Source organism: Meriones unguiculatus, chromosome 15 (genome assembly GCF_030254825.1).
Source record: "Meriones unguiculatus strain TT.TT164.6M chromosome 15, Bangor_MerUng_6.1, whole genome shotgun sequence".
Lineage (NCBI taxonomy): Eukaryota > Metazoa > Chordata > Mammalia > Rodentia > Muridae > Meriones > Meriones unguiculatus.
The window spans coordinates 59,425,923-59,449,699 of record NC_083362.1 but is presented as its reverse complement, the minus strand read 5'-3'; the positions used below and the strand labels follow the sequence as shown (position 1 = coordinate 59,449,699).

Below are 23,777 nucleotides of genomic sequence, written 5' to 3'. Positions count from 1 at the left end.
TATGTGTATTGCCATTCACTGGGCTAGAGCAGGGTCCAAGAGCCTTCATTGCTAATAAGCTATGAGAGGGAGGTACTCCTCCTGGCCCACAGACCACACTTTCTGGGACAAGGGACAGAGTGGGAATGGAGAAGAAACAGCAAAGAAGGGCAAAGAAAATGGAGAAAGGGGTGTACAGGAAGAAGCTGCGATGAGTAACAAAAGAATACCACCACGGGAGTTAAGGGAAGGCAGGGCCAGAGCTAGAGTAGGGACCTGTCAATCAGATTGGCAGAACTCAGGGCTCTCTCTGCCCACTCTCTCCTCCTCTGCTGACATAGCCATCCACCCCGCCCCCCAGTTGCTGGCAGGGCCTATGCCAATCAGCCAATCAGTGTATCAGTAAGATTGGTACACAGACACACAAACACACGCGCACATGCACACAGAAAGAGCATTCTGCTTCTAAAAATATCTCCACATACATATTGTCAGTCAAGTAAGCAGCCATGTATTTAATTAGCCAGCAAGACAGTGAGGATGGAGACCGCAGGAGCCTGAGTTTCCCTCCTCTCTGAGTGGGGCAGAGAGCCAACCTTGCAAACCCGGGAGGGTTGGGAGCGAGTGACTGCAGTAGGGTCTTTGCAGTGAGGAGCATCTCAAAACACGTGGAGTTGCCTGTGGCGTTCTCCAAGGGGCACTCTCAGGAATGTGGGGGAGGGAGGCACCAAATTCCCAGGCAGCTCAGCCTCTTGATGGGGAGCCCCTCCCAACTGCCGGTTCCATCTTCAGCCATTTGTTTCAGATCTTAAGATGTCTTAAAATAGAAGCGCCAAGCAACAGCTGAGTCTATGTCCTGGGGGTGCAGCAAAGGTCTGAGTGCATTGACCTGCCTGTTTCTTTACAGCTGACTCAGGCCTCAGGAAAGGTCAGATCCACAATCCATGAACTCACTCCAAGACACCCTGATCTTGGTTCCACCTTTGACTCATATAATGAAAAAAAAAATCATTCAGGTATAGCTTTTCTCTTGGCCTAAAGAAAAGGTTATTATAAGCCTATGTCAGGTAAGCAAATGGCAGTGCTGGCAATATCAGTCTGTTAATCTATTTCCAAGTTACTACCCTGACTTCAATTATGAGTTTCTAGGCACTGGGGACCCCTCTGATTCTGTTGGTCCTAGAAATGCAATCGTGTGTGTGCTCAGTAAATGCCAGTTCCTTTTTCTATATAAAACTAGTTTGGCTTTGAAACTGCACTGTATGGTTGTAGCCTAAATTGTTCCAAGTGTGTGTCCTGGGCTCCTCTGGCCTAGCTGAGTGTGATACAACTCTCTGCTCTGCCACAGTGGCCATCCTCTATGCAAAAAGCCCAGCTGGACTGTCTGTAGTAGAGGTTGGGACTGGCAGACCTGACGAAGCCAACAGAGCAACGGATAGAATTTTGCCTTCAGAGCAGGGAGATGCTTTTCCATATATCTTGGCTTTCTTGTGTCTCAAGCAATGAGTAAGAAATAGTTCCAGGCTTCACTATGGGACATTATATTCGTGATCGTCTCAAAGCAAGGTTTGTATCTAGAAATACCTACTGAGAAAGGAGTAGGTCTTGCCCTACGTGCCGCAAGGCCCCATTGCCTGCTTCCCACCTTGTCTTTGGTAACTCTGAACAGCAATTTCATTAGTCCTCTCTTCCCTGTGGTTTGAATTACCCGTGAGCACCTGCAAACCTCCCCCCCCCCCAAAAAAAAACGTTAAAAGGAAAACTCCAGAAATAATTAATAATATTTAACTCTAAGTTGTTCTGGGTAGGGTGAGAAAATGCCCTTCCTTCCAGCTCCATCCTTCCTAGGACATGAGTCATCCCTTTGTTCATCTACTCAATCTACCTATGCTGCATACCCGTTAGTTATTTAGTGGCCACCTCGGCTATCAGATTCACTAGCATGAAACATTACAGTGCTTGGATAGAGGGTCTACTGATGTCTGAGGCTTCAGGTATCTTCAAATTCAAGCCCGTAAACAGCTCAATTGGGGTACTATTGCTATTCAATGCACAGGTTTAGACAATGCAGGCATAGCGGGCGGGATTTGTGAACTTTGGAAGCTGTGCAGCTATGAATCAGTAGAGCATGTTGCTGTCTGCAACAGGAATTCCTGAATCCAGGTACCTGCCCTCTACATAACACCCAGGCACACTACACACGTATGCTTACCCCCGTCTTGACACGTTTGTCTGTGCCTTCACCAAAACATAGTAAAGAAAGCCCTTCATGCCCTGGCTTCACACCTAAGACTCATAATTCCCTAGGAAGAATGGAGGAGCGATTACTTCCATCTTTAAAGAACGGAAAACTAATAGTCACCGTGATTTATTGACTTCTCACTAGCACTCAAGAAGTTTGGGGACACAGCTTGACCAAAATTGGGTCCTCCGATGCCTTACTTGGTGTCCCCTCCTGGTTTAAGGAACAAAATTTCCTCCTTGGACTCTGCCCATTGTCTCTTCACTCCCTAGTGCTACAAGACTAGAGAGGAAGTCTTACAACTTGAGGATCAGAACCTCATTTAGAGTGAAGTTCTGGTGTTCCTGGTATTGAGTGGCAACAGAGCTTGGTACCACTAATGCCCTACTCCATTCCCAGCCTTCCTGTCAGATCTCAGAGCTCTCTGCTTCTCAGCTATCTCCTTGGGGTGTCTCTTGTTACACTTCCATGGGGTCCCACACAGGACAAGAAAGAGCTCTTGTACACATCACCTCATCCTTCCCATTCTTCAGAACATTCACTTTAGTCCGGGGCCCCATTAGGTGGCTTGGGGTTAGAAGGAATAGTATCAGGATAAAGAGGACCTTTCTATGCTTCTATATCTTTGGGATTATGGAGGAGCAAGGGAAGTTGTGGGTTAGTGATGGTAACCTAACTAAATGGTAGAAACAATAAACTCACTAGAAATGCTCTTCTAGACTGTGTGGGGTTGACCCTGGAAAAAACATCTGTTGTACATGAGAGAAGTCTATGTGATAGGACCATCTTCTGGAAAATGCTTTTGTTATGCGTAACCCTAAGCTAGGGATGTGCTGGAAAATTTAAAGGGCTAATTCTCTGTAATGGGATACTATCTGTATAATTAAATGTTAAGGCCCATGTCCTACATTTGGACTAAAAGTGAAGTGTTTTCTAATACTTTCTGTCCCTTGGAAGCCACTGGCCTACCCCATCTGAGCCAATGATGACAGAGGGAGGGGTCCCTGTTGGCAGGTAGAAGGCACTGTGTCTCTTCTCTGTGTTTAGGCCACAATGATTCCTGGGTGAGCTCCAGGAAAGACATTATGCAGATCCATGATGGACTGCATATATAAATTCTTAAAGTAATGTGTTCCCAAGGCTGTGGATGACATAAGGCAAGGGCCTTGTCCAGTTCTGTCTAGTGTTTTAGCTCCATCACCCGGAGTAGTGGCCAGGCACATAGAAATAGTCAATACTTATTTGTTGAGTGAAGCAAACCTAAACTAAAACCCTCTTCAGGGCTAACTTAGGACATTGCTTTATAGATGAGACATAGAATCATAAAATTCCATAGCCAAAAATTCACCCGCACTGGAGCCTCCAATTCAATACTGCTCTAAATATGCAAAAAGAGTTGAAGTACAGTCACTATATTGTGAGCTGGCTTTTTTTTCCTTACTCCCACATCCCGTGCCCTCTCCTACTCTGTCAAATTGTTGATCTCTAGCACGTATATTAAATGGCAAAATGGTGTTGTAGAAACAACATAAAACAGTCAAAGGAAGACCTGTGCCCTCTTGGCACCTATTAGTGATAAGATCAACTGTGCTGCTCTGAAAGGAATATTTCAGCGCCTTGGAACAACACCCACACTGGCGCTTTGTTTTCCTTCTCGCCTTCAGATTTCTATGTCTAGGGAGGTCAAGTATAAGGGTCTCCTCCTCAGCCATGCCTGCTCAGAGCCCCTTCCTTACAATAATATCTGATCATTTTATATGGTGTGGGTCTCCCTTGTACTAAAAGTATAATATGAAAATGCAAAGCTGTCTGTTGTATTACGAATGGAGAAGCCCTTGTTTAAGCTCTCTGCCAATGAGCTGCTGGAGCAGAAGCAAGAGTGTGGGAATGGGATACACTCACTCAAATTTAAAACAGCTAATCTGTCACTCTTTCCTCCCCAGTGGCAGGCTATATCCCTGACGGTCATCGAGAAAGTTCAGATTGCAGCCGCCATCTTGGGTTCTCTCTTCCTCATCGCCAGTATCTCTTGGCTCATCTGGTCAACCTTCAGTCCCTCAGCAAAATGGCAACGCCAAGACCTCCTCTTCCAGATCTGCTACGGGATGTATGGCTTCATGGATGTGGTGTGCATAGGTGGGTCTGGGGGCTTGTCTCCATGAGAAGTGATGAGCTACTTGGTAAAGAAATGGAAAAATCCCTCAGGATCCCTTCTACTTGGAGGCCAAGTGAAGAAGCATTGGGCTTAAGACCCATGATCTAGGGTGAGGCCAGAACTTAGGCATAATAGGTGTGTAAAAGAAGAGGGGGCAGGGCAAAAAAGATAATGCCAAGCCAGTCAGTCTTGTTCAATTGAAGACAAGGCTTGCCTCTGAGGTAGAGAATGTCAGTTGAGGGGTTTATCTGCCTTACGTAGGGAATGGAAGGCTGCTTCTCAGTTACATGCCCTATAGGCCATAACACAGCATGTATATATAGCAAAATACCTAGAAGCACCCATGATGAGAATTGTCTTTTTATCTTGCTGTGTGTAAGTATGTACAGGTAGATTGATCACATGTGTATGAAGGTTTGCACATGCATGCACATGTATTTGGAGGTGGACAACACCCAGAAGACAACTTTGGGTGTTGTCCACAGGTGCCTTCCATCTTTAGTTTGAGATGGGGTCTCTCATTGTCCTGGAACTTTACCATGTAGGCTAGACGAGCTGGCTAGTAAGTTCCAGGGATCTACCTATGTCCATCTGTCTTCTCATCATTTCTGAAACTACAGACATGCTACCATACCTGGCTTTTCATATGGCCTCTGAGAATTAGAACTTACCAGTTCCTCACACTTGTAAAGCAAGCCCTTCTACCAACTAAGCCATCTCTTTGGCCCCTCCATTTTTCTTCTTCTATAAGCCTATCCTAGTATCCCAGATTTCTCTAATCTAGTGGTTTACAAAGTATGTATAAGGCTGGGGGTTCCACACAGGTCCAGGAGCCAGTTTGGGAAATAGGAAGTAGAAAGATGTTCCAAAGCCTCACCCCTGATTCACCATGAGCTTCTGGTTTGGTTTTGTTTGTTTTTTAAAATTCATTACAGGTAGTATTTTGTTTAAAAGGCTTTACTGTTTTAGGAAAAGGTTAGAACCCTCTTCTTTAGTCTTCACGTCTCCCCCTACCCAATTTTCAAGTCAATCTTTCACCTCCTTTTTACCATAGTTGGAAGAACACTGGGTCCTTTTTCTTTCACAGATGTTTGCTGCTATTGATGGCAAAGGTTTGTTCCATGCAAATGAGGAGGTGGAAATGGCCCTGGTTATTCTAAGTGCAATGAAGCATGTTTAAACCCTGGCCCATACGTCCTCATCTGGAACTCTCATATCCCCAGGTCACAGTGCTGGGAGCATGAGAGTAGCACAGTGTTCATCTCTGACACTGGGACATTACATCAAATATGTGGTGCTGCTCTGTTTGACAGGAAGACATCTACTAGTAATAACTTGACTGAGATGATGGTGACAAGAACTTCTTTGGGGTCATTTAATACTAGAAATTGAAAAGACCTGGAGACAACCATACTGATCCCAGAAGCCATGGACCAGTGGTGGCAGCCCTTGTGTGTTTATCTAAGCCAATGTATTCTGTCTCTCTATGCTAATCCAACATATCAACCCAGGGGACAAAGATGACTTTTTTAGATTGTTAAATTTTAAAAGATTCATCTTAGGCTAACTCAACAGGACCTATAGACCTATAGTCCTGTTGAGTAGAACCTATAGTTCGGTGCTTCCCCAGGATGGGCTAACTGACCCTAGAGAATGCTAGGAAGTGAAATAAAACAGAGAGTGCCATGTACCCTAGACGAGGAGCAGGAGGTGATGGTGAGCAGTCGGAGGCCATAAGCAGATTCCTGGGGTGGCTGTAATAATGGTAGCTGTGACGATGACCAGTGGTGAAGCTGGTGGCTGTAAGGGTAAAATTCGGTATCAGCTGCTCTTCCTTTACAGTCCTGTCCCCAGTGATACAGGCAAGTGTGTGGTTGTGAAAATGTAGGGACTTTCTGAAGGGAGGATCAAGTGGAAGCTGCAATATTCACCAGGGATGTTTTTATTTTTGGTCTCAACTTGTCACTCAGCTTCACTAGAAAGCAAACGGCATCTGTCTAGAATGTGTAAGACGGAAAGTCAGGCTTACATCTGCTGGAGAATCCTCAGCGTGTCCCCCCTTTCATGTGCTTCTGAGTCCAGGCTCATCCCTTGGCTCAAAAGCAAATGGGAGCCACAGTGTCATTGCATTGTTTTCCTAGTCCCCTGGAAATGTGGGTTGAGAAAACAATGTTGAGTAAAAGAATCCATATCCAAGGTCCAAGCTTCTTATATGAAGCAATGAAGCGTTGCATAAAAAAATATTGCCAGGAGGAAAGAAAATAAGTCCAGCACAGTACTGGCTCAAAGGAGCTAAAGCATCTGCTGCTATAAGCATCTAGATTTTTTTTCTGTTTCTCAGATACCAGGACCAGTTTGTTCCCTTAAACTGTTAAATAGTCATGGATAGTAAAGAGTGTGTGTAAGCATTAAATAGGCAGTTCTTTATGTATAGATCTTTTAACATGATTTTACTTTTCTATTGGCGTAGTATGATGAGTTGCAGTTCGGGAAGGTGGGGGTACTCTGCGGAGAGATTCTACTGGAAGCCAAGAGCAAACACTGTCTGTTTACTGCTTGTGAAACCAAGTCTGTCTCGTTCGCAGCTGGATCCATCCAGCTGGCTTCTAGGAGCATTGGTTGTCACTGAGAAAACTGAGAGCAATGATTCTCTCAAAGAGTGGTCTTTAGTTCTCATCAAAGGATTTTTCCTGAAGTGGTTTCCAGGGCCTCTAGATTCCCCATTGGATGCAGCCTATTTCCAGGGTTGAGGTCAATGCCTTAGAACGTGAGCATATGTTGGGTTAGAGTCTTAATCTCCTACACCAATGCATGCTACTACGAAAATCAAATGTAAGTTAATGAGAACCCAGCAAACCACAGAATCTCTGGAAAGAAGTGATGAGGGTACAGCAGCTCTTCAGTGATTAGAGGGGTGCGAACTGTGACTGTATTTCATAGGTTTGGTAAAGAGCACCTGTACTCTAGGTCACACAGCTCAGGAGTTGAGAACAGAAGCAAGAACTTCTGGCCCTAATTCCCGGATATTTTCTATGGCCTGTTTTATCTCTGGTTGCTCTGTATGAAATTATATGTATCAGTTAGGGAGGACTCCTAACCCAGCAGTATTGTAATCTAGCAGACTTGAAGGGAGACAAAAACGAATCCAGTCATCACCACCAGCAGCCATCAGAAGTTCCCTGGGCCCCATCTATTTCAGTCTTGGGTTTGGGAGTCAAGGGATAAGCCATGGTTGCACCTTTTTAAAAGTCAGTGCTGCTTTTACACCAGTAGAGAAAAAGGGTATTTTAGGTTAGGTAAACCCGATTCTACTGATCAACATGGACGTGGGAGATCTATTCACTCATACACCAACATTATTGAGAGGACACACACTCAAACATAAGAGGTACTGGTTCTGGTGGATCTTATAGTTCATGGAGAGAAATGAACACTGACACTCTGAAATCAGGGCTTGTGCTGGGGTTTGAATACAGACATGAGTCCCAGAAAGAGGAAACTGGGTCAAAGGGGTTTGGGATGGCTGTATGCATTTTCTGCAGTAGTATTTTCTGGCTGCCTTCTATTTCCTCCAAACCAAGAAACATTAAAAGAGAGATGAATGAGACCTATCTGTTCAAGAACTCAGATCTACAGGTACAATATAACTTACTGTGGTGGTGGAGGGGCTGTTTGTTGGAGACAGAGATGATAGCAGACAGAGAAGAGAGCAATGAACTCTCTTGGAAGATGCCAAGAGACTTGCTGAAGGAATCTTGCCCTTAAGCAAGTTTTAAAAGAGAAATCAAAGTTTGTCCAAAAGAGGGAGAAGAATATTCTAGGCAAAGGAACTTGTCCATGTGGAAACACAGAAAGGTGAAGAAGATACGCTTGGGAAGCCGAGTTTGTTTATATGACAAAGGGCCAGGGCAGGAGGTTGGCGATGAGCAATGAATTTGGGAAAGTTGGCAGAGGCCAAATCCCACAGGGCCATAAATCATGTGAACTCTGATATTACTCTGCTGAGGATGTGGAAGCAATGACAGAATTTTACAAAAGAAAGTCTGATGAGACACAGATTTTTAAACCTGTATATCTAACAACTATGGAAAGGAGAGATCACAGCTGGGCAGACTGGAAGCAGGAAGGACTGGCTGAAAAATTATAATCTAAGCAGGGAACAGAGAGATGCACAGTGGGCAAGAGGTGTAAAGGTGACCTTGAGATTCACACAGCCTGTGGGACGGATGAAATGAGGGAGGCAGTTTCTGGAACAAAAAGGAAGCCAAAGGCATGCTTTGGCTTAAAATCCAGGCATGGGGGCGGAGGTTGTCCCTAAACAACAGTTTTCAGTCAAGAGAAGCAAGTCATTACAGACAGCAGAGATGAGAAGATGGCTCCAGGGAAGACTGATTGGAGGATGGGGCTGAAGGGGAAAAGGTCTTCATAGCATACAGGTAGATGTGATAGAAGATGTGAGATGTGAGATAGAGGAAGATGTTGAGGGCTTTGGACCAGTCCTGCAAGCATTGGTGGGAGATAATAAGGGGCAGTAAAAACTTTGGTCTGTGCCCAGTATTCTGTTGAAAGTTAGGTCGAATTGGAAGCAGATTTGGAGGTCCACAGGAAGAGCTGGGGCTGTGGGTTTGAGGAGTTAATATAAGAGGGATGCTCACAGAAGAAAGAGGTGGCTTAAGGGCATAAGGTGGGTTACATTAAGCATTTAAGGGACTGATGGAGACAGAACGGGGAGAACGGGAAGAAGTGAGTCTCTGATGTCAGAGCGGTATTGTCTGGCCTGACAGGAACGACAAGGTGGAATTGTCTAGGGCCCATAGCCGCATCTCACTCTGTTTCTTACTAAGTTTGTGTCCTTAAGTCCAATCTCCCTTTGCTTCCTGCTCCTCCTCCGTGAAGCCCTAGCAGCAGGAAGTTTGTTAAGAGGACTGAAGCACATGGTAAGAGCGCAGTCCTCTTAAACTGAGCAAAGGTTTGCCAACTGTTACTGCAATCTGAATTCAGTCATGGCTGAGACAGAGTCAGAGCCCGAACCTAGCTTTCTGGCATAATCTGCTGTTTTGTTTTGTTTTTTTAAGACAGAGTTTCTCTGTGTAGCCCCAGCTGTCCTGGAACTCACTCTGTAGAACAGGCTGGCCTCAAACTCACAGAGATCCGCCTGCCTCTGGCTCCCAGTTGCTGGGATTAAAGGCGCCACCACACCCAGTGGCAATCTGCTTTTATTTTGAGCAGCATCTTCTCTTCAAGGTTCTTGGTTCGCTCACACACTCACCTCCCTTCCCCAAGTTCTGATTATACCTGATGGCCTTACCCACCTGCCTCGCCTTCCGTCACCTCTAATGATGTTGTCTTCTATAGCTGAAGTAGATGAAACCTTCCAGCAAACAAATGGGGCATTCTATGCTCCAGTGGGTCACATTATTAAGACTTAACAAGAGAAAATTAATTAAGGGCTTTGGCACCAAAAATAATTTTTAATCACTCTGCAGACATAAGAGATTGGCCATCAAAAAGTCAAGCCTGAGGTCAGCAGTGCAAAACTGAGAATGTCACCCTTGTCGTATGTATTTGTCACTTGTGAGTGGAGTAGGAAAAGAAGAAAGATGATTGTGAGATTTTTTTTTTCTTCCGAAACAATGGAGCAGTTGCTAAAAGTACAGAAACAGTTCTTGTCATAGTGTCTTCTCTGTGTGGTCCCTTGAGGTCCTGTCTTCTTGTGATGTGTAGGTATCTAACCCCTGTCCTCAAAAATATAGAGAGATTAAACTGGGAATGGGAAAAGGAGGAAAACGTATTTTAAAATCTAACTTTAGAGCCAGTGAGATAGCTGGGTGGATAAAGGCCCCCTGGGATCCACAGGGGGAAAGAATAGTCCTGTAATAGTCTAACACAGACATTCACGCGTGCACACACATGCACGCGTGTCTTAATTTTAATTCAAATTAACTCATTCTGGATAGAAATGACTCCACCTGCCAAGTTTGCTAATCCCCTGCTTAGGAAACCGGACAGGAAGCAGAGGCGCAGAGACAGCCTGGTCTGCTACCGTCTAGGAAACTAGATTAGTCACCTAATAACCTCTATGACCTTGAGCGTGCTTCCTCTCTACAAATGTTTACCTCCTCTATAGGATGGGAGTGTTCAACCTGATAATCTCTGAGCTCCCCCCACCCTAGGATTTAGAAGTTGCTTACACAGTAAACCGCTGGGTGAGTTCTCAAAAGTTGATGACTGGGGCTGTGAAGATCACCAATAATGTCGGGCGGGCATGAGAAATATCAGCCTCATGAAAGGACGAGAGGGTGCTCGGTCTATACTCTTATCTGCAAGCGGTTTGTTTCTGGATTAACGTTGACTCATCTCTCACCACGGGAAGCTTCCTGTACAGACTCATCTCTCTCCACAGTGAGGCTGTTGGATGCATTGAGAGAAAGGGTGATGAATTAGAAGAAACTTTATCATCCCCTCCACAGGATGCCCCACAAACAGGCACTTCACTCTTCCAGATGTACCCACAAAGCCCAAAGCATTTTAGGAACACCTCTTAGGGACCGTTCTGAACATCAGACAGATTCAGGAATAATGAGTCTGTTTCTTGGTGGGCTTGCAATAAAGAACAGATAAATAACAAATAAATAACATAGATGCTCAAACCAGTTGATACTTTTGGGGGATGTCATGACTCATACCATCAAGTCACAAACTGCCCTGCTCTGAAGGTATATTTGTGAGGGAAATTCAGCAACCAACTTTGTCCAACCATCACTGGTTTTACCCAGCAAGGTTCTGGAACAGTGAGAGGCTCTCCTCTACAGAATAACCCAGGGCTCCAAGCCCCTCCCACGCTGTAGCCTCATAGTCTTTAGGCTTTTAAGGCAGGCCTTCCTCTGCCACTTTTCATTCCGTATCACTTTCTTAAATGTTGACTTCACCCCTATTCACATTCATACCAGGGATCTAGCTCCTCCTAGTTCCTAAAGGGAACAGGAAATGCCACCCCATCCTAGTGGCAGCTGTCTATGCAGGGAAGACTGGGGTGGGCTTCTGGCCATCTCTACTCCTGTAAGCCCACCCCACTGAAGGAAATGTTCTGGGCTATGACAGTCTGATGGAAGAAAAACACCCTAGTTCCCAAATATCATCTGTTAAAGTCTCAAAGAGCTTAAAAGCCCAAATTCTCCATGGATACAGAATATGTCAGTTATTTTTACATTACTGTAACTGAAATTGCCTGACAGAAACAACTTAAACCTGAGATGTTTGTTTTGGCTCCGGATTTCTGAGGCCGCAGTCCATTCCTGCAGGGAAGACGCAGAGGTGGGAGTGACTCTCCACCAAGGTGAGAGCGTGTGGTAGAGGCTTGTTCATATCATGGAAGACGGGAAGCAGAGAGGGCAGGCTGGAAACCGGGGAGCACATAACCTTCAAAGCCTCCCTCCACCATGACCTACTTATGCCAGCCAAGCCCCACCTCCTTATAGCTTCCCAGCCTTCAGAATAGCACCAGAAGCAGGGAGCTGAGAGCCTGCAGGGGAGGGGGGGGAAGACATTTCAAACAATAGCACAGAGTTTTGGTATGTCTGCCTACGCAAACAACTTTTTAAATTTATAATAACATATGTGAAGCACAGCCTGGCTGTGCCTGACGAGCATGAAGATGTCTCTCCAGAGAGCATGAGGTGGCTTTGCCAATCTGGCGTCCCCAGCCGCACCAAAAATAGCTGGCCGTATTTACGTATTCATTATTTATGTGAGATGAAATCCTGTGATATTTATTTAATAATGATGATAAAATAATAACTAGCATTCATTATGCATTGTGTTCTAAGTACTGTGAAAAGTGCTCCATATACTGTAGGGTTTTTTTTGTTGTTGTTGTTGTTTTTTTTTATTTAACCCATGCAGCTCCATGACATGGCTGCTATTACAGTGCCCGTCTTCCTCATGGGGAAAACCAAGAATGAGAGGTGACCCTCACAGGGTCTTTTATCTAGAACACAATTTCATGTTGGCCACTGTTAAAACAATGAATCACACGTTAAAACATATTGAACAAGAGATCTTATTAGCAATGCTAATACAGGTTGCATAGAAACACACACAATTTAAAAAAAACAGTTACCTTCTGCACAGTTGTTTGAGAGGTTTGCTCATGACCTGAAGCATGGAGGAGGAAGGAGCATCAGCCACGTGGCACTGCTCTGATTTAGAAACACCTAGGGTGATGCCCTGCTTCACAGACCAACTGTGTATCCTTGGGCAAGACGGTTAGCTTCCCTGAGCTCAGTTTCCTCTTCTGCAAAGTGGAGATTGTAAGGTGCCTTACCTCACAGGTAAGTCTCAGTGACAAATAGCTCATTTTTGTAAAGTCCTTTTAGAGTGGCAGAACGTTGTAAGCGCTCAAGAAATACTGACTGTCATCACCACGACCTTCATTATCATCATGACCTTCACCAGCACCTCTAAGCACTGATAACACACAGTGTGGCTGAGGAATGCCAAGCTTCATTTCCGTAGGACAAGAGCTCTCAGCCTCACAAAGGAACCCTGCAGAAAAAAAAAAAAAATCCCTAGTTGCAGAAATGCACCCTCCGATGATACCAGTGCATCTTTGAGCCTCCAAATTTTCTCTCTTCTATCTAGTCCTATTGCATAACTCTCACTTCATTCCCAGGCATTTCAGCCCCCTATTTCTTTCCTCAGCCTCCTATTTCTTTTCCCCTTCTCTTCTGAGGAAAAGAGACCCTTCTATTCTGAAGAATAGAGACCTATTTCTCTTAGGTCTGCATTGCCCTGGGTAAGCAGAGGGGCTGTAAGGTTCTGCCTCAAGATATACTCCATACCTTGACCAAAGGTAACCAGCCCCATCAGGTGACTGCTAGGATGAGAGCTCTGGCAGAAGTCATATCAAAGGGACACTCCCGCTTGGTCCCCAGACACTGAGAGATCACTAAATATAATGGAAGCAGAAAAGAAACTGGCTTCCCACTGACCCTCATCAAACACTCTGGGCATCTTTTGTCCTCCGACTCTTTATTGTTGGAGTCCTTCAAGTCAAAGTGGGTTTGCCCAATTGAGGATGTCCGTCCGTCACCACTTCCCTGGGGAGGCCCCCAGACGTGCCTCCTGGCCACACTTTGAGAAGCATGAAGATATGCCCTAGACAATCCTGAGCAGGTTGGGGCCAACCGGGCATCTCTCAGAAGCAATCTTCCGAGCCCACCAACGCAGACGATTCTATTTCTTTCTTCTAAATTCGCCTGCTACTTTCTTTACTGTAAGTTCCAGGGCTGGGTCTTTGGAGGGATACAAGTTGGAAAGCGAGTATTTGGCCACAGTGGGACTTTGCGTGGACACATAAGGTCACACCCCACAGCTGTCTGGCAGAGGGGAAGCGTGACAGTTTGAATGTGAACGTCCCCATAGGCTCATGTGTTTGAGCCTTCGACGCCTAACTGGTGGCACTTGAAAGGCCGTGGATCCTTTCAGAGGTGCAGCCTCGCTGGAAGAAGTGGGTCTCTGGAAGTGAGCCTTGAGCTCTTCATAGCCTGGCCCCACTTCCTGTCTGGCCTCCACTTACTCATGGTGAAGGCGGTGTGAGGTAGACCCTTCCTCCCTCACACTGCTTCTTGCCGGGTATTTGGTCGCAGTCATGAAGAAGAAAAACTAATAAGGAGCCTTCAAGGGAAGAGGCTGCACTGTATGGAGGACCATGCTGGTGGGAGGGGAGGCTCCAGGACTCCTCACCTCATCAGGGTTCATAAAAACCGTGAGGAAGGGAACAGCTCTTTCAACTGGCTGATGGGAAATGGAGGCCCACAATGAGTGAGTCCTTTGCTGAAGCCACGAGGCTCGAAAGGGTCAGACACACCCTCACTCCATATTTGCTCATTGGCAGGTGAATCGACCCTAAATTGTGGGGACCAATGGCCTTTGGGTCTAGGAAGTGGCCATTTCTACCATTGTCCTACATTTCAACATCTGGCACATCTGGAGATAATATATTTTTTTGAAATTTTTGTGTAGTGTGTGTGTGTGTGTGTGTACGCACACTTGTGTGCAGGTGCATGTACATATGTGTACCCATGTATGTAGAGGCCAGAAGTCCCTTTCAAGTGTCTTCCTCAGTTGCTTCTCTACCTCATATTTTGAGGCAGGGCTCTCACTGAATCTGGCTTCATCTATACTGGGTGGTCAGTGAGCTCTAGGGATCCCCCGTTTCAGCTTCCTGCATAGCTAGGATTATGGGCATCTGCTATGCATCTTTTACATGGATGTCCGGAATCCAACCTCAGTTCTTCGTGCTTGACACAGCAAGCACTTTTGTAAGTACTCTTCCCCTTCCTCCTCTTCTTTGTGTTAAAATAAAAATGTAGCCAGTAGCAGGGTGGTGGTAGCTCACACCTTTGAAGCCCAGCACTTGGGAGGCAGAGGCAGGCAGATCTCTGAGTTCAAGGCCTGCCCAGTCTACAGAGCAAGTTCCAAGGCAGCCAGGGCTACACAGAAGGAAAAATAAAATAAAATAAAAAATGTAGCACCTTCTGTGCAGTAGTGGGCAGGGATGAGAATGTTGTCTAGGCAGAGCTGCTCATTATAGCCCACCGGAAGTGTCAGAATCACCATAAGCCTTGCTGAGATGCGGGTTCTCAGGCCTGGCCCCAGACCCACTGAGTCAGGCTTTCCAGGGATAGAGCCAGGAATCCTCAAGTTACTAAGCATCCCGAAGATCCTCGTACACACCTAAGTTTGAAAATCGCTATAAAAGTTGTCAACTCAGAGTAGGCCCTCAGAAAAGACAACATTGGATCAAGTTGTGTCTCTGTGCTCACAAGAAATACCCAGTGGTCAAAATGCACCTAGGGAAGGTTTGGATTTTGTTTCTTAAGACAACTCTTTGTTGTTGCAACGGTCATAAGGTGTGGAGGAGCAATGTAAGCAGGACTGCCCACTCACGGTGGCCAGCCTTCTTTCCGTTCCTCCCAGTCTGAGCAAAAGGCCGACTTAGCTGAAGATAAGGATGAAGGGAGAGAGGCTACAAAAGAAGAGTCTAACAATCTGTACAACCTATAACCCTGTGAGAAGAAGCCCAAAAGCTGGAAACCTCTTAGATCAAGGGTCTACTCTCCTGAAACTGGACTTCCTGCAGTCAGCCAAGATTTGGGTACATGCAAATAATTGCTCAGTAGCTGTTAGATTACATAGAACATCCCAGGAAAGGACACAGTTAAAAATTTACTACATTCCCTCCCTCGTTCTCTCCCTCCCTTCCTCCCTCCCTCTCTCCATCCATCCATCCATCCATCCTTCTATTTCTTTCTTCCTTTTTTGTTTGTTCTCTGAGACAGTGTCTCATAAAGCCCAGGCTGGCTTCAAACTGTCTATGTAGCCAGTGATGACCTTAAGCTCACAATCCTCCTGCCCTTACCAGCCTCGGGCTAACGGGCTTGACCCCCACACTGGTTCATGCAGCACTGGGGATTAAACCCAGGGCCTGGTAAATATCTGACATGCTTTCTACCAGCAGAGCTACACAGCCACTCCTTCCTTGTCCTAAAGCCTCGGATTCTTCAGGAATAGCCCTCTTTGCTCATCCGAGCTCAACCGCTTTCCCAGTTCATAGCCATTTCTTACCCCTCATCTTTCTTTGCCACCTTGTTGACTGCCTACATCATCTTCCAGGGCAGATGAGCCCAAACTCATTTTCCTTGTTTTTAGAGAATTCTTCCATGCAAGGAATCAATAAGTAATTTGTGAAGCAGGAGGCAGAGGGGGGGCTGAGGGGAGTGAATGCGAATGAGGTAGTTTATGTTTTTCCAACTTTTTCCAAATGAGCGTTATCTAGAAAAACAGGTGCACTCCTCCCCCCCCTCAGCCACCTATCCATTAAAATGGTTTAATTACTGCCTGAACACTAGACAGGCAATTAAAAGGCAGTATTCAAACCAAAAACTTCACGTGCCCTCTTCAATCAGAGTAAAACTGTCTGATCCAGTAGCTAATTAAGAATAGAGTGCAGATTCCAGCCAGAAAGGTTGGGACCTCAAGAGCCCCCAGCTTCTCTGTACCCAAGCCTAAGCTCCTCCTTAGTAAGCCTCTATGATGGTCTTGGTGCAACATTGGCCGTAGAGACTCAGCCAGAGCCTGTAGTCTGGAAAAAGGCACAAGGCAACATGCAAACAAGACACGCTGGACGGATGAACAAATGGCTTCAGTATCAATAGTACATAGGTGCGCATTTAAGGGTAAACAGAGGTAATGGGAGTTGGCACCCTTGAGGACAGAGGGGAAGCCTTTTTGTCCAGCACCTCTCACATTGGGTCAGGGCTCCACAGAGGGTCTTTAGGAAATTATGCTCCCTCTAAGACTATTGGAACAATTTCAATGTCTGGGTACTCCCACCCCCACCACAGAGAGAAGGTGTTTACCCAGGGCTAGGAAACAGTGTGTCTCTTGGGGAACCCTTGAAGATGCACAGAGAGAAATAAAATTTCAGGAGCTGCTGGATATTAGAAGTGGCGGTGGGTGGTTGTTCTTTTTCCCCAGAATCTGTGTTGAATCAGAAAAGCTTTGAGGTGTTCCTGTCCCAGACTTATGCTCTAGTGAGGAGGTGAGGGTGGCCAGTCCATGTTGCTCCTGAGAGTTGGCTCTTGCCCTGGGGTTTCCAAAGCTGCAGGACAAAAGCTGTTTCTTGTCTCATAGCCAGTTGTCTCCTCCATTGTCACATGCTCGGCCTTCCCACCTCTTCATTCTGTGGACAATCATCCTTTTCCTGGTTTGCTCATTCCTTCCACTAGCCTCTCCATGGTGACCTCTGGACAACAAACAGGTCAACATTAGCAACTTGGCTGTGTGTTTCTTTCACCAGAGCAGCTGTACTCTGAGGACACTGCTCCCCTCATAGCTGGCTCTATGGTGGCTGCTCTTCCTTTCACAGGCTATGGGCCAAGAAGTAGTGTCCACAACCTCCTCGCTACCTGCCGCTACACCCATGCTGCCTTCACTCCTCATCCTTCAGAAGCCCCAGCACTCTGAGGTGTGTCCCTCTTTCTTTACCACCTTCCTCCTCAGCGCTGCTGGCTGCTGGCTGCTGGCTGCTGGCTGCTGGCTGCTGGCTGCTGGCTGCTGGCTGCTGGCTGCTGGCTGCCCTCATTGACTTCTCAGGCCTCTCTGCAGATCACTCACACACTCTCTCCCACCATTTCCACCCTCAGCATATTCACACATCAGTATACCACCTTCTCGAAGGCATCTTGGGCATGTATGTGGTTTGCTCTCTCTCTCTTCTCTCTCTCTCTTTCTTTGCATGTGAGTATGCATGCATGTTTTACTTTTCCTTTTATTGAAAATGTTTTTTTCTCACATAATATATCCTGATTACTGTTTCCCCTCCCTCTACTTCTCCTAGTTCCTTCCCAACTCTCCTCCCATCTAGATATACCCACTTTATGACTCTCATTAGAAAACAAACAGGCTCCTAAAAGATAATAACAATATATAACAAAAAAATATATAAGATAAAGCAAGAACTATCACATCAGAGATGGACAAATAAATAAACAAACAGAAGGAAAATAGCCCAAGAGAAGACACAAGAATTGGAGACCCACATGTTCACACACTAAGGAATCCCATAAAAAAAAATACACTAAATTGGAAGCCATAACACAACTATTCTCTACCTGAGGTCATGACCCCTTAGAAGTCTGTGAAAGGGTCGTAACCTAGGACTACCAAAAAATACAGATATTTATATATGATTCATAACAATAGCAAAATTACAGTTATGAGGTAACAACAAAAATAATTTTATGGTTGGGGTCACCACAACATGAGGAACTGTATTAAAGGGTTTTTAGCATTAAGAAGATTGAGAACCAGTGCCATATACATACATAGAGAGGACCTGGAGCAGACCCATGTATGCCCTGTGCATCCTGACTCAGTCCCTGTGAGTTTATACTGTATCAGTCCTGTTGATTCTGAGGGTCTTGTTTTCTTGGTGTTCTCCATCCCCTCTGGCTCTTACACTCCACTTCCTCTTCCATGGGGTTCCCTGAGCCCTGAGGAGAGGGATTTGATGAAGACATCCCATTTAGAGATGAGTGTTCCACGGTCTCTCACTCTCTGCATAATGTCCGGCTGTGGGTCTCTCTATTTGTTCCCATCTGCTGCAGGATGAAGCTTCTCTGATGATGGCTAATCAGGGCCCTGATGATATTTGTCTTTCTGGGTCTGGGACACCTCACTCTGGATGATTTTCTTCTAGTGTGCTTTGTTCTCTAATGCAGTTGTGCCCTGGCACATTGAATTCCTTACCATTTTGTTACAAGTGACTTCCCCTTTTGTTCTGTCATTTTCTGATTATCTATTAAGGCATTCCATTAATTAAAAAACACACAGCAAGCTTGTAACACTTTATGAGCCATGTTTCAGGATAGGAAAGGGGATACTAAGACATATTTGGGAAGTATATATATATGAGCATTCAGTAAATTGTTTGGCTAGGAAGCATGAAGACCCTGAGTGGGTTCTAGGGATCCAACTGTAGGTCATGCATGGCAAGCACTTTACCCTCTGAGCCATGTCCTCAGGCCTGGTGAGAGATTTCTTGCTCTACCCTCACATAGCAAAAAGTAGAACAGATAAAAGCCAACTGTCTATCAGAGTTCTTTGTAAGGCATGTAGTCTGATCGTCAAGAATGAGCTCTCACAACCTAATCACTTTGTAAAGGTCCCAGTTTTCAACACTAACTCACTGGTAACATCCTGGCTTAGGCGCTTGCATTTCCCACCAGGAATGTGTTCTCTCTACAGGTCTTTGCGCATACCTCTCCTTCTCATTTAAGCTTCAACTTAAACTTGCCTCTTTCCATTGCCTTTCTCTTCCCTTTTGCCAAAACAAGACCCCAAATGCTGTAGCCAAGGGGTCCTTAGGCCTATTTCATCTTCCTCCTAGCATGTGCCCACACAGAAAAAGGGTCTGGTTGACTTCTTTGCACATCCTGTATGTGCCTCTTCGCTTAAATATAAGCTCTCCGAGGGCAAGACTTCCTGTCTCAGGCACGACAGAATCTCAAACACTTTGCACACAGTAGGCCTACAAATGATATCCATTTGCCTTGTTGCCAGATGTGGCTTGTTTTCACTAGCTCCTGCTGCGTTTGACCAATATAAATGCAAGAATATTCACTCTGCTGGAGGGATTTGTATTTCAGTAGCACTGGCTGTGCAGAGTGCTAGAGTGGAGTTTCAGATGTTGTTCTGCAGGACCGGAACGACCACAGGATTTCATTTTTGTTGCCTTTTTAAAAGTGCACGGTTCATTCCACACCCGCTAAGCACAGGGTGTCTGAATATGTAATACAGGGAGGAAAAATATTTATATTATGATCTAAACGGAGAATCTGAATTGTGTCAAGTCAAGAAGGGGGCAGGATGGAGCAGAAGTAGGCGAGGACATTTCATGTGGATCCCAGCTATTTTGTGACCTTCTCCCTTCTGGTGACTCACGGAGCCTGGGAACTTAGTGGTGCTCTGGAATCATGTGGTCCAGAGCTGGAAGGTAGACTTGGAATGAAATCAACACAGCGGAACCCCAGCTTCCTCGGTGCCTGTGTGTGTAAGTTAATGAGGTGGGGGCATTCTCCCACAGCCGCTTGCCTTCTCTGCTTAGCTTTTGTTTTCTCCTCTTCCTCCTAGGTCTCATCATCCACGAAGGGCCTTCAGTGTACCGCATCTTCAAACGCTGGCAGGCCGTGAACCAGCAGTGGAAGGTGCTGAACTATGACAAGGCGAAAGACTTAGAGGATCAAAAGTCAGGAGGCAGGGCAAACCTACAGACTTCCTCGTCTGCCCAAGCCAACATCCCCTCCACGGAAGAGGAGGCAGCGAGCCCGCCTGCCCGTGAGGAGGGCCCCGCCAGGGCTGCCAGCCACCCCTCAGACCCTGTGTCCCAACACCACTGTGCTTACACCATCCTACACATCCTGAGTCACTTGAGACCTCATGAACAGCGGAGTAGCCAGAGCAGCAGCCGAGAGCTCGTCATGAGAGTCACCACGGTGTGAAAGACGGCCTGAGAGGAAGGCTGGGAGCACACGAACACACACCACAGGAAAGAGGCTTGGCCAGGAGGGGCCCAGGGAGCAGGGATGGCAGGCAAAAATCTGGCAGTTTGGGGTGTTGGGCCTTGAGGGAGCCTGGAGCAGAGGGGAGCTGTGGGTAGAGCCTGCTGGAGTGCTCTTATGATTTCCTGTCTGTTGCAAGGGAAAACCAACACAAACTCCACAATAGTGGGTGGGAGAGATGGAATCAGGCCTGGGCAGAAAATGATGGCAGGCACCTGGGGTAGCTTCTGTACCTGTGGGTGTTAAGGGCAGCAAAGAGAACAAGCAAAGGCCATCAACCAAGCAAAGAGCTTTCATAATCCGCATGTCTCTCGAAGCCTTGGGTTTGTTCCTGCCCGCGTGATGCTTCCTAGAACTGGGTACCCCAGGGAGAGAGTGGAGCCTTGTGAGCTGGAACCCCTACCACGCTTGTCAGGGGGACCTCTGCACTTTGTAAAATCTCAGTGACTCAAATGGCTTTACGGATCCCCCTGCCCTCGCCCACCCCAGGAGGAGATGGTTCAGGAAGGGAGTTGTTGGTCTTCCTGGCCAGGGAGATGGGGCTGTATCCCCCAGAAAGAACTTTCCTAGCTGTAATTCCAAGTGTCCCGTGAGCTCAAAGAAGGCTAAGGTTTAGAGATGGGTATCTTTCTGTTTCCTTCTTTATTTTATGGTGATTTGGCTCAAAGATGTTTACGGGAGGGGGGAGTAGGGGCTCACACATACATGTGCGTGTAGAGGGAAGCGCAGACTTCTCATGAGAATCTCAAGCACACTTCCACTGCTGTGGCGTCAGCCTCCAAACTGTCAAGCCAGGGATGAAATTTTTTTTTTCCCCCAACTACTGAGCCCCACCCACAACCAGGACAATGCGGTGCCGTGTCCTTTCGGCCTTGGCCTTCGCATAGGGCAAGCACAGAGAGAGATGGGGGGAGAGAGAGAGAGAGAGAGAGAGAGAGAGAGAGAGAGAGACCCTCTCACCTTGGTGTGCTAGAGTGTGGCTTGTGCATCTCAAGGAAGAAATAACCATCAATCTAAGTATTCCTTGCTGCTTGGTACCCTCCCTACAGAGGCCCAGACTGCCTTGTGCTCGGCGCTATGTGCCCCTCGGGCACACCAGGGCACACCAGGGAAGCAGGCAGGAACCCACCTGTATGTTCTGGGACCCTGGCAGGAAGGAAAGGCCACTGGGTGGTCACCTGCAGAGTTTCTTACTGTCATTGCACAATGGACACGTCATCCTTGGGTATTAAATGGACACTGTCAAGTACTTTTTTAAAACTAGTTTTTAGGGTTTTTTAAAAACTGTCTGTTGTTTGTAATATTCTCTTAAAAGCTTGGAAATAAAATCTCTTTCCCTACCATTCGCGTCCCTTTCCTGTGTTTTCTTCCTTTCTCTGTCTCCTCCAGTGAGAGCCACTTTTCTTTCTCTGTTCTGTGAGTTTCCTTAGCAAGAGTTTAAAGTGTCTTCATTTCTTCTTTGAGAGTACAGAGGCTAGGGCAGACAGATACGTTGCCATCAACAGCATCCATGTGTGTATTGATACACAGGTACACGTGATACATGTATGTACATGGTGTGTGTGTATGTGTGCATCGAAACAATGAGATTCCTGGACATTTTTAGGGGGTGGGTGGGTGAGGGTTCTTAACAAATGGATTCCATCAGGCCAAAGCAGGAACTACTCTCAAACCTTCCCCAGGATACAGCCCAAGAATCCTACAAGTATTGGTGCTAGAACAATCTCTAGGGAGCTCCACCACACTGGGTCTATTTCAAATAAATTGAGAGAATTGAGAAGGGAGATCTAGGACTAGGTTTCACTGAATACTTTCATCTGAGGATCAAAGGACAGCACCCAAATCAGAGCCCAAATCAAGGGAAGGCTTAGGTAGATCTCAAGTAACAAAGTTCCCTCTCCTCCCTTAGGACTGACCTGTTCTTCCTTCCTTAGGACTGATGGACGGTCAGACAGTATCATCAGTGGGACACGCAACATGCCTTCATCGTCAGTAATTATAGTTAGGTGAGCAGCTGCTAGCAGGAGGCAGTACTTTGCAAAGATTACATCCCAGAGAATCTTACAATCCTGAGTCTTAGAGAAGCCTGCGGCACTGAAAAAGACGCAATTGATGAGAAATTCTCATAGAATGCTGGACTTTGGGGTATCTTGATGAGGCAAGCTCAAGAAAGAAAAGCCCTGGTTTGTCTTGTTGATTGCTATATAATCAAGGCCTGCAGCAGCCTGGCACATTGCGATGTTAATAGATTCTTCTGAATGAATAAGACAGTACTGGGGGCACTCCTTCCTTCAGAACCTGGGTGACAGACCTCCTCTTCTTTCAACATATACTCTGCCTGACAGGCCAAACACAAGGTAGAGAACAAAAGTCAGAGTTGATTTTTGCTCAACAGGTTAACAAATCCCTTGTGCCTCAGGGAATGGAGCTTATAGGTACCACGAATGGGACCAAACACCAGCTGACATCTGAAATTCTTACTATATGCAAGGCAGCAAATTAAATGTTTGACATATGTAGATCCGTATTACAACAACTTTGTCACGTAGATGCCATTGCTATCTTCGTTCTAAGGATGTGGGCACTGAGGTAAAGAGAAATAACCTGCCCACAGCCACCATTAGTATTCCCACCCAGGGAGTCTGGCTGAAACCATAGCTACTCCATCTTGCTTCCTCTAGACAGTTAGCAGCACTCTAAGAGAAACCTCCACCAAGCTGATGTACAGAGGCCGCCATGGTGGAAGCCTGTAAGGGAAAAATTGAAGGTTGTGGAAATTGGGACTAAATAAAAACAAACTTTTTCCTCCCTAGGGGGAAAACTTTATTTAAAAATCAATTCCTGATGTTATCTAGATAATATCACTGTTGAATGGGAACTTGTTTTTATATTAGAGACTTAATTATGTCTGGGAACTGGGGGATTTTGAAAGGGCAATAGACATAGTTAAAGCACACTTTTATGAGTAAATGGTGAGGTTTTATGAGGGTTCTGAAAAAAAAAAAAAAAAAAGATTACCTACCTAGCCCTGGACTCTGGCTTTGGTTCCCAGTGATGGACAGAGTGCCAGGCTGGGACTCCTCACGGCAGTCACATCACGATGGAGGGTGCTACTGATATGCTATCAGTGCCCAATATCCCCAATTATTATTACTATAACTATAAAAATAATTCTTGGGGAGAATCAGATCTGTTGCCATCTTGGAGCACAGAACCTCTAATATCATACGAGCTTTTTAATAAAATAGTCAACTACCTCCCGGACCTAAGTTACTGC

The 23,777-nt window shown here is 46.0% G+C and overlaps 1 protein-coding gene and 1 long non-coding RNA gene across 2 annotated transcripts in view; one reads left to right on the top strand and one right to left on the bottom strand.

Annotated features, from left to right (window-relative positions):
- The window catches only part of Marchf4 (membrane associated ring-CH-type finger 4), a 109,905-nt gene extending 88,062 nt beyond the window's left edge, over nt 1-21,843 (top strand). Inside the window, exons 3-4 of the mRNA XM_021645375.2 lie at nt 4,165-4,357; nt 20,073-21,843. Of these exons, the coding sequence (XP_021501050.1) occupies nt 4,165-4,357; nt 20,073-20,440 (561 nt within the window). The 3' untranslated portion in view covers nt 20,441-21,843. The remainder of the gene's footprint in view (nt 1-4,164; nt 4,358-20,072) is intronic.
- Nucleotides 1-23,777, bottom strand: part of LOC132648086 (uncharacterized) — a 39,843-nt gene that overhangs the window by 11,219 nt on the left and 4,847 nt on the right. Inside the window, exons 2-3 of the long non-coding RNA XR_009586462.1 lie at nt 12,496-12,920; nt 10,568-10,784 (exon numbers count right to left, since the gene is read on the bottom strand). This is a non-coding gene — a long non-coding RNA (uncharacterized LOC132648086). The remainder of the gene's footprint in view (nt 1-10,567; nt 10,785-12,495; nt 12,921-23,777) is intronic.